General features: G+C 35.7%; 1 protein-coding gene across 9 annotated transcripts in view; it reads right to left on the minus strand.

Annotated features, from left to right (window-relative positions):
- The window catches only part of VPS54 (VPS54 subunit of GARP complex), a 140,712-nt gene that overhangs the window by 99,242 nt on the left and 26,481 nt on the right, over positions 1–14,989 (minus strand). For all 9 annotated transcript variants that reach the window (XR_006777839.2, XM_087863440.1, XM_087863441.1 and 6 more), the window contains exons 6-7: positions 12,718–12,849; positions 9,195–9,580 (exon numbers count right to left, since the gene is read on the minus strand). Coding sequence is in view for 8 of the 9 variants with exons in the window: in XM_087863440.1 (XP_087719566.1) it covers positions 9,195–9,580; positions 12,718–12,849 (518 nt within the window). In the remaining variant the exon portion in view is untranslated. The remainder of the gene's footprint in view (positions 1–9,194; positions 9,581–12,717; positions 12,850–14,989) is intronic.

A 14,989-nucleotide genomic window follows, 5' to 3' on the forward strand; every position in this document is an offset into this window, starting at 1 on the left:
TCAGCGTTCTCCTATTCAGAGGATAAAAGCACTCTATAGAATCAGCTCCCAATATTTATCAACATTCATGATATTATATAGGGAAAGATACAACTTCTGTCATTACAGAAGTCAATTTCTCTAAAGTAGTGACAAAATTAGTATTTATTTAAAAAATATATTCCAGGGTGCCTGGGTGGCTCAGTTAAGCATCAGATTCTTGGTTTCAGCTCAGGTCATGATCTCAGGGTCCTGAGACTAAGCCCCACGTAGGGCTCTGCACTCAGTGCAGAGTCTGTTCGTCCCTCTCCCTCCCCTTCTGCCCCCATCCCAGCTCTAATAAATAAATAAAACTTAAAAAAAAACAAAACAGGGGTACCTGGGTGGTTAAGTTGGTTAAGTGTCTGCCTTTGGCTCAGGTCATGATCCCAGGGTTCTGGGATAGAACCCTCCATCAGGCTCCCTGCTCAGCAGGGAGTCTGCTTCTGTCCCTCTGCCCCTCTCCCCCCACCCCCACTTGTGTTCTCGCTCAAATAAATAAAATCTTTTATAAAAATTAAAAATAAAAATATAAAAATATATTCCATTCAGACATTCAAAAAACAGAAATATTTAAAATTTCAGAGGTAAAAGGGAAACTAAAAATCATTTTGTCCATGCTCGGAAACCAAAGCAGCCTTCAAAGAACTATGATCCACCCAAAAATGATTGTAAAATTTTAGGTACAGGTATATTTTTATGGAAAGAAGATCTAATCAACAGCTTTCAATAGATTCTCAAAGAGGCTTGTGTCTCAGACTTTTTCTGTAGACATCCAAGTCTAGATTAGGTTCCTCCCCTAAGGTCAGAGCTCCGTAACTATCTGTACATTCATCATCATACAGTACTGCACTATATGATGACAACCCAGTCATTTCTGTCTCCTTCATTCTGCCAAATAAATTGTAAAAACAAAGCAGAGAACATCTGCTTTTGTTCATGGCAATATTCCCAGTAATCTGCTTGGTGTCTGACATGTAAAGGTGATCAATAACCATTTCCTGAATGAATGAATGAATCACTTACGTCATTAAATTTGGGCCACCTTTTAAAAAATGCATTCTAAATAAATATTCCAATTACCTATCCTCAGTCAATAAGAATTTATAATTGTTAAATTTATTCTGAAGCAAAATTTTCAAGAATATATTAAATATCTATTAAGTTACAGAATATATCTTCCACACAACTTCTTTATAGTCACTTAGTGGTGTAAGGTTTGGATGGGTTTTCCAGCAGAGGGACGTCTACAAGGACATTGCAAGCCTGATTAACTGCATGAAATTTTGATGGCCTGTACCTGGTTTATCTATAATATTAAACATTTTGACATGATCTCACATAAAATAACTAAAATCCTAATGTTAAAAATATTTTCAAAATAAGAACATAGGAGATAGGAGGAGGTCCAAGATGGTGGAGGAGTAGGAGACCTAAATTTCGTCTGGTCCCAGGAATTCAGCTAGATAGTTATCAAAAAATTCTGAACACCTACGAACTCAACAGGAGATCCAAGAAAAGAATAGCAACAACTCTATGAACAGAAAAACGACAACTTTCTGGAAGGCAGGACTACGGAGAAGTGAATCTGAAGCAATATATGGGAAGACAGACCACAGGGGGTCAGAAGCCTCCATCAGCCGGCTATGGACAAGTGACAGAGCAGTGGAGCACAAAATCAGAACTTTTAGAAGTCTGCTCCTGTGAGGGACGTCACTCCAGTGGCTAAGCGGGGAGTGGAACCCTCGCTGGGACAGTGTGGTCTCAGGACTCTCAGGGTCACAGAAATACTGAGGGTGCCTGCGTGTGGCAGAGCTCCCAGGTTTCGGAGTGGGGAAGCCAGCCACAGAGAATGAGCCCAGGAGTGGGCTCTCAGCTCGGGGTTGCCATAAACCGTGATCCATGGCACAGTTGGGCCCCTGCTCAAAGAGCAGGGAGACTCCCCATCCTCCCCCGGGAGGAACAGCATGGGAGGGCGTCGCAGGAATCTGCTGGGTTTGGAGACTCCAAACGGGGTCCTGTGCCAGAGATAGAAACACTCAGTCACAGGCCAGGTGGGCAAGGAGTGTGGCCAGAGACCAGGGAGACAGGACTGACTGACTGCTTTTCTCTGAGGGTGCACTGAGGAGTGGGGTCCCGAACTCTCAGCTCCTTCGGGGTAGGAGATTGGGAGGCCACCATTTTCATTCTTGTCCTCTTAAGCGGTGCAGAAAGCCTTCAAGGAACAAAAGCTACCAAGAACAAACCCGAGCAGATTACTGAGCCTGGCCCTGGGCAAGGGTGGTGCACTTCCGCCTGGGGCAAAGACATTTGAGAATCAATGAAACAGGCCCCTCCCCAAGAAGATAAGGAAGAACATCCAGCCAAGACAGGTTTACTGATAACGAGAACTGCAACTCCAGCTCTAAGGGAAAACAGCACATAGAATTCATGGCTTTTTTCCTACGATTCTTAAGTCTTTCAAAGTTAACTTTTAAATTTTCTTTACTTTTTTCTTTTTTTTTTTTTTGAATTTTTCTTCTTTCCTTTTTCAACCAACTTTTTTAATTTTCATTTTTATAGTCATATTCTATCCCTTCATTGTATTTAACCTTATTTTTTGTATATATATAAGTTTTTGTTCCTTTAAAATTTTGGGATGCAGAGTCTTTTAACAGACCAAGATACACCCTAAATCTAGTATATGGCTTTGTTCTATTCACCTGCCTGATCACAGTCTTTTTTTTTTTTTAAATTTTTCTTCTTTCTTTTTTCAACTAACTAATCAATTCCTTTTTTAAAATTTTTTAATTTTCATTTTTACAACCATATTCCATCCCTTCATTGTATTTACCCTTATTTTTGTATACATATTTTCTTTCTTTAAAATTTTGGGATGCAGTTTCTTCTAACAGGCCAAAATACACCCAAAATCTAGTGTGTTGCTCTGTTCTATTCACCAGCCTGATTATATTCTTTTTTTTTTTTTTCTTTTCCCCCAGTTTCAGGTCTCTTCTGATTTGTTTCATATATATGTTTCTGGGGTCATTGTTACCCTTTTAGCATTTTGTTCTCTCGCTCATCTACTCTTCTCTGGACAAAATGACAAAATGGAAAAATTCAACTCAAAAAAAGAACAAGAGGCAGTACCGACTGCAAGGGACCTAATAACGGACACTAGTAAGATGTCAGAACTAGAGTTCAGAATAACGATTATAAAGATACTAGCTGGGATTGAAAAAATCATAGAAGATACTAGAGAATCCCTTTCTGGAGAAATAAAAACTAACCAAGTCGAAATCAAAAAGGCTATTAATGAGGTACAATCAAAAGCGGAGGCTCTAACTGCTAGGATAAATGAGGCAGAAGAGAGAATTAGTGATACAGAAGTCCAAATGATGGAAAATAAAGAAGCTGAGAAAGAGAGATGAACAACTACTGGATCATGAAGGGAGAATTCGAGAGACAAGTGATACCATAAAGCAAAACAATATTAGAATAATTGGGATCCAGAAGAAGAAGAAAGAGAGAGAAGGGGCAGAAGGTATACTGGAGCAAATTATAGCAGAGAATTTCCCTAACCTAGGGAGGCAAACAGGCATCAAAATCCAGGAAGCACAGAGAACCCTCCTCAAAATCAATAAAAATAGGTCAAAACCTCAACATCTAATAGTAAAACTTACAAATTTCAGAGACAAAGAGAAAATCCTGAAAGCAGCTCAGGACAAGAGGTCTGTAACCTACAACGGTAGAAATGTTAGATTGGCAGCAGACCTATCCACAGAGACCTGGCAGGCCAGAAAGGACTGGCATGATATATTCAGGGTGCTAAACAAGAAAAATATGCAGCCAAGAATACTATATCGGCTAGGCTGTCACTGAAAATAGAAGGAGAGATAAAAAGCTTCCAGGACAAAAGAATTTGCGATCACCAAACCAGCCCTAAAAGAAATATTGAAAGGGGTCCTCTAAGCAAAGAGAGAGCCTAAAAGTAACATAGACCAGAAAGGAACAGAGATGATATACAGTAACAGTCACCTTACAGGCAATAGAGCGGCATTAAATTCATATCTTTCAATAGTTAATGTAAATGGGCTAAATGCCCCAATCAAAAGACACAGGGTATCAGAATCGATTAAAAAAGCAAGACATATTGATGTGCTGTCTGCAAGAGACTCATTTTAGACCCACAGACACCTCCAGATTGAAAGTGAGGGGGTGGAAAACCATTTACCATGCTAATGGACATCAAAAGAAAGCTGGGGTGGCAATCCCTATATCAGACAAATTAGACTTTAAACTAAAGACTATAATAAGAGATGAGGACGGACACTATATTATACTTAAAAGGTCTATCCAACAAGAAGATCTAACAATTAATTGTAAATATTTATGCCCCCTAACATGGGAGCAGCCAATTATATAAGCCAATTAATAACAAAATCAAAGAAACATATCAACAATAATACAATAATAGTAGGGGACTTTAACATCCCCACCCCCCGAAATGGACAGATTTAAGCAAAAGATCAAGAAGGAAACAAGGGCTTTAAATGACACACTGCACCAGACGAACTTCACAGATATATTCAGAACATTCCATCCCAAAGCAACAGAATACATATTCTTCTCTAGTGCACACAGAACATTCTCCAGAATAAATGACATCCTGGGTCAAAAATCAGGTATCAGCCAGTACCAAAAGACTGGGATCATTCCTTGCATATTTTCAGACCACAGTGCTTTGAAACTCGAACTCAATCACAACAGGAAAGTTGGAAAGAACTCAAATACATGGAGGCTAAAGAACATCCTACTAAAGAATGAATGGGTCAACCAGGAAATTAAAGAAGAATGAAAAAAAATTCATGGAAACAAATGAAAATGGAAACACAACTGTTCAAAATCGTTGGAATAGAGCAAAGGGGGTCCTAAGAGGAAAGTATATAGCAATACAAGCCTTTCTCAAGAAACAAGTAGGGTCTCAAATACACAATCTAACCCTACACCTAAAGGATCTGGAGAAAGAACAGCAAATAAAGCCTAAACCCAGCAGGAGAAGAGAAATAATAAAGATCAGAGCAGAAATCAATGAATTAGAAACCAAAAGAACAGCAGAACAGATCCACAAAACTAGGAGCCGGTTCTTTGAAAGAATTAGTAAGACTGATAAACCCCTAGCCAGACTTATCAAAAAGAAAAGAGAAAGGACCCAAATAAATAAAATCATAAATGAAAGAGGAGAGATCGCACTCAACACCAAAGAAATACAAATAATTATAAGAATATACTATGAGCAACTATATGCCAACAAATTAGACAATCTGGAAGAAATGGATGAATTCCTAGAGATGTATAAACTACCAAAACTGAACCAGCAGAAACAGAAAACCTGAACAGACCTATAACCAGCAAGGAAATTGAAGCAGTAATCAAAAATCTCCCAATAAACAGGAGTCCAGTGCCAGATGGCTTCCCAGAGGAATTCTATCATACATTTAAAGAAGAATTAATACCTATTCTTCTGAAACTGTTGAAAAAATAGAAATGGAAGGAAAACTTCCAAACTCATTTTATGAGGACAGCATTACCTTGATCCCAAAATCAGACAAAGACCCCAACAAAAAGGAGAATTACAGACCAATATCCCTGATGAACATGGATGCCAAAATTCTCACGAAAATACTAGCCAATAGGATCCAACAGTACATTAAAAGGATTATGCACCATGACCAAGTGGGATTTATTCCTGGGCTGCAAGCATGGTTCAACATCTGCAAATCAATCAGTGTGATACACTACATTAATAAAAGAAAGAACAAGAACCATATGATACTTAGTCAATAGATGCAGAAAAAGCATTTGACAAAATACAGCATTCCTTCTTGATTAAAACTCTTCACAGTGTAGGGATAGAGGGTACATACCTCAATATCATAAAAGCCATCTATGAAAAACCCACAGCAAATATCATTCTCCATGGGGAAAAACTGAGAGCCTTTCCGTTAAGGTCAGGAACATGGCAGGGATGTCCACTATCATCACTGCTATTCAACACAGTACTAGAAGTCCTAGCCTCAGCAATCAGACAACAAAAAGAAATAAAAGGCATTCGAATTGGCAAAGAAAAAGGCAATCTCACTCTTTGCAGATGATGTCATACTTTATGTGGAAAACCCAAAAGACTCCATCCCAAAACCGCTAGAACTCATGCAGTAATTCAGCAAAGAGGCAGGATATAAAATCAATGTAGAGAAATCAGTTGCATTTCTATACACCAACAAGACAGAAGAAAGAGAAATAAAGGAGTCGATCCCATTTACAACTGCACCCCAAACCATAAGATACCTAGGAATAAAACTAACCAAAGAGGCAAAGAATCTGTACTCAGAAAACTATAGAATACTCAGGAAAGAAATTGAGGAAGACATAAAGAAATGGAAAAATGTTCCATGCTCATGGATTGGAAGAATAAATATTGTTAAAATGTCTATGATACCTGGAGCAATCTACACATTTAATGTAATCCCAATCAAAATACCATCAACTTTTTTCAGAAATGGAACCAATAATCCTAAAATTTGTATGGAACCAGAAAAGACCCCAAATAGCCAGAGGAATGTTGAAAAAGAAAAGCATCCAGACTTCGAGCTCTATTACAAAGCTATAATCATCAAGACAGTATGGTACTGGCACAAAAACAGACACACAGATCAATGGAACAGAACAGACAGCCCAGAAATGGACCCTCAAGTCTATGGTCAACTAATCTTTGACAAAGCATGAAAGAACGTCCAATGGAAAAAGGACAGTCTCTTCAACAAAATGGTGTTAGGAAATTGGACAGCCACATGTAGAAGAATGAAACTGGACCATTTCCTTACACCACACACACAAATAGACTCAAAATGGATGAAAGACCTAAATGTGAGATAGGAATCCATCAAAATCCTTGAGGAGAACACAGGCAGCAACCTCTTCGACCTCAGCTGCAGCAACTTCTTCCTCAACACATCGCCAAAGGCAAGGAAAACAATGGCAAAAATGAACTATTGGGACTTCATCAAGATAAAAAGCTTTTGCACAGCAAAGGAAACAGTCAACAAAACCAAAGACAACCAACAGAATAGAACAAGATATTTGCAAATGATGTATCAGATAAAGGGCTAGTATCCAAAATCTATAAAGAATTTATCAAACTCAACACTCAAAGAACAAATAATCCAATCAAGAAATGGGCAGAAGACATGAACAGACATTTCTTGTAAGAAGACGTACAAATGGCCAACAGACACATGAAAAAGTGCTCAACATCACTCGGCATCAGGGAAATACAAATCAAAACCACAATGAGATACCACCTCACACCAGTCACAATGGCTAAGTCTGGAAACGACAGATGTTGGCAAGGATGCAGAGAAAGGGGAACCCTCCTATACTGTTGGTAGGAATGCAAGCTGGTGCAGCCACTCTGGAAAACAGTACGGAGGTTCCTCAAAATGTTGAAAATAGAGCTACCCTACAATCCAGCAACTGCACTACTGGGTATTTACTCCAAAGATACAAATGTAGTGATCTGAAGGGGCACATGCACCCCAGTGTTTATAGCAGCAATGTCCACAATATCCAAAATGGAAAGAGCCTAGATGTCCAAAAACAGATGAATGGATAAAGAAGATGTGGTGTGTGCGTGTATGCACGCGCGCGCGCGCGCACACACACACACACACACACACACACACACACACACACACACACACAAATGGAATACTATGCAGCCATCAAAAAGATTGAAATCTTGCCATTTGTAACAACGTGGATGGAACTAGAGGGTATTATGTTAAGCGTAATAAGTCAATCAGAGAAAGACAATTATCATATGATCTCACTGATATGTGGAATTTGAGAAGCAAGGCAGAGGATCATGGGGGAAGAGAGGAAAAAATGAAACAGGATGAAACCAGAGAGGGAAACAAACCACAAGAGACTTTTAATCTCAGGAAACAAACTAAAGGTTGCTGGAGTGGAGGGGGGTGGGAGGGATGGAGTGGCTGGATGATGGACATGGGGGAGGGCATATGCTATGGTGAGCGCTGTGAATTGTGTAAGACTGATGAATCACAGACCTGTGCCCCTGAAACAAATAATACATTATACATTAATAAAAAATAAATTAAATTAAAATTTTAAAAAGACATATATGTATAAAACCTTATGACGAAAACTGAAAAGCTTTACTGAGAGACAGTGAATGTTATAACAACTTTATTTCAAATTTAAACTTATATAAGTGTAAATAAAGCAAAACAAAAAAGAAAGCAATGCGTGTATTCTAAGGGTCTTGGTAAGATTTAGAAATTCTTGCAACTACATCATCCAATGAATTATAAGCAAAAACATTTATGTTATATATTCTAGCTCTGACCTACCCAAAACAGTAGCCATTGGCCCCAGGAAATATGGCTAGTATGCATTGCCTGAATTGATATGTGTTCTAAGTATAAAACACACAACAGATTTTGAAGATTTACTATAAAACATGAAAAATATCTCATTCATAATTGTGTTGATTATATGTTGAAATGATATTTTGCATGTATTGGGTTATGTAAAATTTATTATTAAAATAGTAGTTACTACAAAAAAAAATAAGAACGTAGAAAAAACTGGGTCTTTTCCATCACCATGTGGAATTTTTTGCCATGTGATAAACACTGCAGATTAGAAATTAATTTTACTAATTATCAAATAATTATGTTATATACAAATATATAATATTACTAAATAATTATTTAATAATTATTAAATTTAAAACCTATTCAAGAACTTTTAAAATGAACTTAATTTTAGATATACTGGTATTCCTTCCTGCACCTTGATCTACTAACCTGACACAAAACTATTTCAACATTTTCAAAATGTTATTTTCAAAGTTGTGACTGGCCTTTCATTAGCACCATCTATCAGAAAATTTAATTTTGTTTCTCCATTCAAATGTTTCTGTAAATATAGGTCCTTACAGTTTTTGTTTTGCTAAGACTAAAATATCACAATGATAACATTACTAAACAGATCTGGAAGAAAAAATATTCGTGTAACTTACATACATTCACACTTCCTCAGCTAACATTACACACTACAATTTATCCTTTAAAAACTTCTAACATTATTTCTAAAAGCTTACTTAAAGGACGTACCGGAAGCTGTGAATGCCCTGAAGTTCCTGCTGTAGAACCTCTTGTGTTGTTGCTATTAAGTCCAATGCTCCAACAAATTCAGAAGTGGATAACAACACCTGTACTGTAGGCTGAGTCTGGTGTACAGTGGCCATTAACTTGAGTTTATTGTACACTTTAACACAATTGTTTCTGGTAAGTGCCAGTCTTAAAATGTGTAGTGATCCTTCACACATTACTTTATCAATCTGTGCAATTTTATCTCGAAGCATCTTTACAGCCTGGGAAGTTTTCTTGAGGTAGTCCTGCAATTCGTGTTGAGAGGTCATTGCATGAAAAAATGCTTCGGAACGTAGAGAGATCTGGTGAGCAATGTTTACTTCCACAATATCCAGATAATGGCTCAGCTTAAGAAGGAAGAAAAAAAAGTCATGGAGTGTTGTAAAATTACCTTCTTTGACTATCCAAATGCTTTCTGAAAATGATACAAGATTTCTACATATATTTTAAATCCTATTGTATCAACTATTTGATTATGGGATTCTTGATATTGGGCATAATAAAATGGAAGGGAGATGAAAGGTAACAACCCAAAGATTAATACATCTAAGACAAAAGAGTAGAAGAAGCTGATTTACCTTCTTCCTCTGCTCCTGCAATTACTGTCCTCTAAACACCAACTACTTTCTAGAAAGTAAGAGTACCTCACAATCAACTGAGATTATAATCTAGTTTCAGAAGTTCTAAAATCTGAGAATGATCTCGTTAACCCCCAGACCATGACACATCACTCCTCTGACTAAAACTTTATTACAGTTACCATTTATTGACCTCTTCCTTCTATGTACCAGGCACTGGTATTTTATATACATAATTTTCCAGGTTTAGCCATCTAAAAGTACAGGTATTAATATTCTTATTTTACAGATGAGGAAACTGAGGCTCAGAGACATTACATAATTTGAATAAAGTCATGAGGTTAGTAAGTGGCAAAACTAAAATTTGAACCTAAGTCTGTCTGACTCAAAAACTGAAGCTCTTTCTACTATACCACTCTGCCTCAAAAGAATCTGTGAAAGACAGATTCATGATCCAGTCACAAATTATAGAAAATACTAAAACTCACTGGGATTTTTTTTCAAGGCTGCTTATTTTACATTTCAAAAATTATGCTCTTATCAATTTGTAAAACTCAGTTTATTTCCAATATATTTTCCTCTGAAAAGGTTAACAAATGCCTTAAAAGAGTTCATATATATTTTATTTGTAACACAACCAAGATTAATTCCTAGAGAAACATATATTAAAAATGCTTTCTAATTTCAATATGGACTCCTAAAACTTGAGTTGCCTTTTCTTCCTTTCTAACTGCATATGCCTTTTTTGGCTACATTATCTTTCCATTTCTCTCCCACTTTTTAACTTTTAAATTCTTCAAGTAATAGCTCAAACTTCAGGCATTATCTCTCAACATCTCAGGAGAATGCACAGTGTAAAGAGTTAATGAACTTTCAACATTTAGGACTCATAAGATTAAAACAGATTATTTGGTCACCAAGACTATTTCCTTAAAATGACGCAGGATCACACATATCTTCAACAAGGCTCCTTCAGTAATCTATTATAATATACAATAGGTTACAAACAAGAAAAATTTCCATAGTTTAAATCTCTTGAGTTTATACCCTTTTGCTGTTGTTCTTTTCATCTTCAACACGGCTTGTTCACTTACTTACCTAAAAAGCAATATGGGGACAAAAGTACTTGGGTACATTGCAAGCTAAAGTGGACTCAAATTTTCAGAAAGCAAATGTAGAATGAGTAACTCCTTCAGGACTACTACTGAGAATGTGGTTTATATGCTGCTGCCAATCTGTTAACTATTTAACAGGTCCATGATAAAATAAGGAATTTGCTGGAAAGTAAATCAACGACATCACTAAGCCCACTGCATTGTTTTTCCATAGAAAGACTTTCTTAATAAAGGAAATAGTGCAATGATTTACGTTCTAGTGCAAGCTCCTTATTTCATCATAGACCAGGACTTTGGGTAGCACTACAGTAGAACACAAATTAACTAATCCTCTTGTAGCATCCCCTCTCTTTAAACCTCACAAGATAAAAACAGCTGTTTATCAATAATAAAGTGAGTTTGAAAGTGTTCTCTTGGAATCATTTCTTCCATTTGTTTTCTAAGAAGAGAGTAGAACAAGAAGGAGCCAGAATGCACACATAACAAACCTGATTCTACAACTTACCAAAAAATAAAATTCCAATCCTTTAATTAAACATTTAGCATGAGAAAATGGTTTCATTTGAACTTCAAAGATTTCTCTATCAATATTCCATTGATCTATTCTTTTCAAAAGCATAATGTTTCCATAATTCATTTCCTATTAAAGTTCTATATAGGGAAAAATTTTTAGTCTTCCTAAAAGTATTTACGAAATATTAGTATTTAGTATGAGATTTTTATTGGCTTTTGTTGTTTTTTCTCTTTTAAGGTATTATTTTAACAGGGCATATATTGGAATGTGAAAAAGCATTACAGGAGTGAGTCTGTGCCCATAAACCCATAATTTTCATCAGATTTATGAATTTGTTCTTTCAAGGAAAACCTTTATAGGTAAAAATGTTGCCAAAGGAAAAATGACTTCACTTTTATTTTCAACTGGGAGATAAGGAATACTCATGATTCTTTCCTTACATTTCTACTCCTCTTCTCCCTAAACTAATTTTTTCTTCAGTTACTATAGACCTCATTTATTGACTAGTCTTCCTGAGACAAGTTTTCAGACTGCCAAGAGATGTCACTAGCCTGAAGCAAAATGCTTTCTTCTCAGTTTAAGGACCAGTTTTAGAAAAGCTCTAAACTGCTGAGAAAGAACAGGAATCAAAGGTCTTTACTTCCTATTCAAGTTTTAAAAGATTCTTAATATGTGAGTTAAGATATGTTTAAAACTACATTTTAAATGACTTTCAGGATGTTGACTTCTCACTTACAAAATATTGCAAAATTTTTTAAAAACTGCTGACTATAACATGCAAAAGATTAGGCTTTGCAAAGCGAAAAATACAGTATCATGTTTTAATACAATTTTTAATACAATACTGTATCTTTCAACTATCATATTTTTGCCTCAAAATAATCATCCTTATGATGTGGAAATAAGGAAAAATGGTACCTCAGCAAAAGTTGATTTTCCATGCCTTGAATTATAAAGAACACAAAATTAGCCAATATGTTGTTTGGGATAAATGGAGAGCAATTAATTGTGTTATCTAATACATCCTTTAAACTGAAATTCCATCAACTGCTATTTTAGATAAGAAGCACTCCAACAATTAACTTTTCCTTTTTCACCAGCACAACTTGTTTTCCATGGAATCAAATGCTTTTATCAGTTAAAATTTGAAGGTAGTAACAATAAAAATGAAATTAAAAGAAATAGCCCTTACTAAATAACCAAATCAGAACCCACACAAAAGGTACTACTTAACTAGAATAAAGTTTTCTATACAGACAAAGTAAAAAAGAAATTACCTTTTCTTGTAGCAACTTTGAGGAAGCTGCATCACGATTTCCTTTTCCACCAGCAGTATTAAAATGAGACCATGGTAAAACTGAATTAAAAGTTAAGGAATCGTCCAAGGCAAAATCTGGTTTCATAAAAATCTATTAAAAAATGTATTTTCCTCAATTAGATAAACATTTTTTTACATCCATTATCCCTTCAAACATCATAAGACCATTAAACAATGATTAACTTGGATCTGAAGCATAAACAGCAAAAGCAAGTGATAAATTGATTTACACAAAAATCTGTATAAAAAATGTAGTGTTTCATCAAGCTAAAAATACTCATGAAAGATTGAAATATGTTTTTTGTCTTTACCAATGGAGGTGATCATTCCATTACTATGGAATTACATTACATCCATTACATTACTATGTAATCAAATTCACTAACGCAGTCCCATCAGGCACATGCCAAAGGGAGATATCCTACTTATCCCAAAATTTTTATATTATTTCCCACTGATAGTTTTTTTTAAAATGCCGAATATCAAATTCTTTATATTTCTACTTCCTCTTGCTTAAAATGCTTTCAAAATTAGCTTTGTAGATTAGACATATACTAAATTTTAAAACCAAAACAAATTATATTTTCTAAATAACACTTGAATGCTCTCTTCTCTATGTCTATAGCATTTGGTCAGTGCAGCTCTTCATTATCTCTGGATTACAGTAAATGACTATTTACTCATGTCCTACTTACTCATATCCCGTATAACTGAATTAATAACTTCTCTGTTTAAATCTCTCAATGGATTCCCACGACCCAAGGACCAAACTCCTTAGAATGGCATCAAAGGCCCTTCATTTTTTTGAACTCCGTCACCAATTTGTATTTTGCCACTCCCACTATTTACAAGTTACATTCTAGCAATACTCAACTTCCATACCCTCTTGTGCTTTTTTATCTTTGTATCTGCTTTTGGCCTAGAAGGCCTTCCCTGCCTATTTTCCTAGAGAATACAACCAAATCAAAAGGGCAAACATTATCTCTGTATGAACACTTACCCCATCTCTGAACTTAAGTACATGTGCCACATATATGATATGTATCTCATACTTCACAAAAATTATTGAATATATGTATCACCCCCTAGAGATCATACGTTCCTGTAAGACTGGATTTATAGCTAATTAATCTTTGTATCCCCATTACCTAGCATACAGCCTGAAATATAGTTTACCTTACTTGATTTCTATGTTATATTTTATTATATATACTGATCCATTTTACCTATATCCAAAAATTAGTATAAAGTGATAGGGAAAATCTAACTAGGGACATGAGTGTATTTTCTAGTCCCTGCTTTAGTGTAATTAAAAGTACTGATTAATTCAATAAATATTTACTGATGATATAACCCATATGCTAGGCACTAAGGGGGAAACAAAGATAAATTACTACATAGGTCCTAATCCCAAGGATCTTTAGTCCAATGGATGTGATAAAACATACACATAAACATAAGAAGAGTGACAAATGCCTTAAAAAGGAAGGCACAGGTCTACATAAAATACTATGGAAGTTCAGCAAAGGGGTCAATTATCTTCAGCTGGGAAGAAATGTATTCATGTAGAATTGCCATTAAAGCAAAAGAACGTAAAGAAAGGATTAGATAGGGGGAGTTGAGGGAAAAGTCTTCCAGGCTAAAGCATCAGTGCAAGTAAAGAACGGAGCCACCAAAATAGTTTGGCTGAAGTAAATAATGTGTAAAGATCAGTAAGCAAAAGTTGAGTATGACTATGATGGAAATGAATAATCAAGGGCCTTAAATGACATTTGAATTTTATTTTGTAGGAATCAAACAACTTCAAAAATGACTGCCTTTTTATTTCTGTCTGTTGTCTTTCTGTGTCTTCTCACCTTACAGAGCAGTTATCACAGACCTCTTTGAGAACCTAATTAATGCAAAGGACTCTTTCCCCAGGGGGGAAAAGAAAACATCTATTACACATCTCTATAAAACTTTCCATACAAAGGACATATCTCTTAATAATTAGAAAGGGAACATCAATAAAATTCTTTTTCAGAATGGAGAGACTTAAACATATTTGTAGATTTCAGTAATGAAGAAGAAACTGATGATGGCAAAAGAAAGAAGAAAAGTGATGCACAAAGTCCCAGAACAGGCAAAGTGGTTAAAGTGTAAGAAAGTCAAATGAAAGCTTCTTATAAGGCAAAATTAAAGATATTAAAGATTATTAAAAAAATTAAAGATATTAAAAAGCAGTATTCTCA

The sequence above is a fragment of the Ursus americanus genome, chromosome 7 (genome assembly GCF_024610735.1).
Source record: "Ursus americanus isolate L20-20 chromosome 7, mUrsAme1.1.p, whole genome shotgun sequence".
Taxonomy (NCBI): Eukaryota; Metazoa; Chordata; class Mammalia; order Carnivora; family Ursidae; genus Ursus; species Ursus americanus.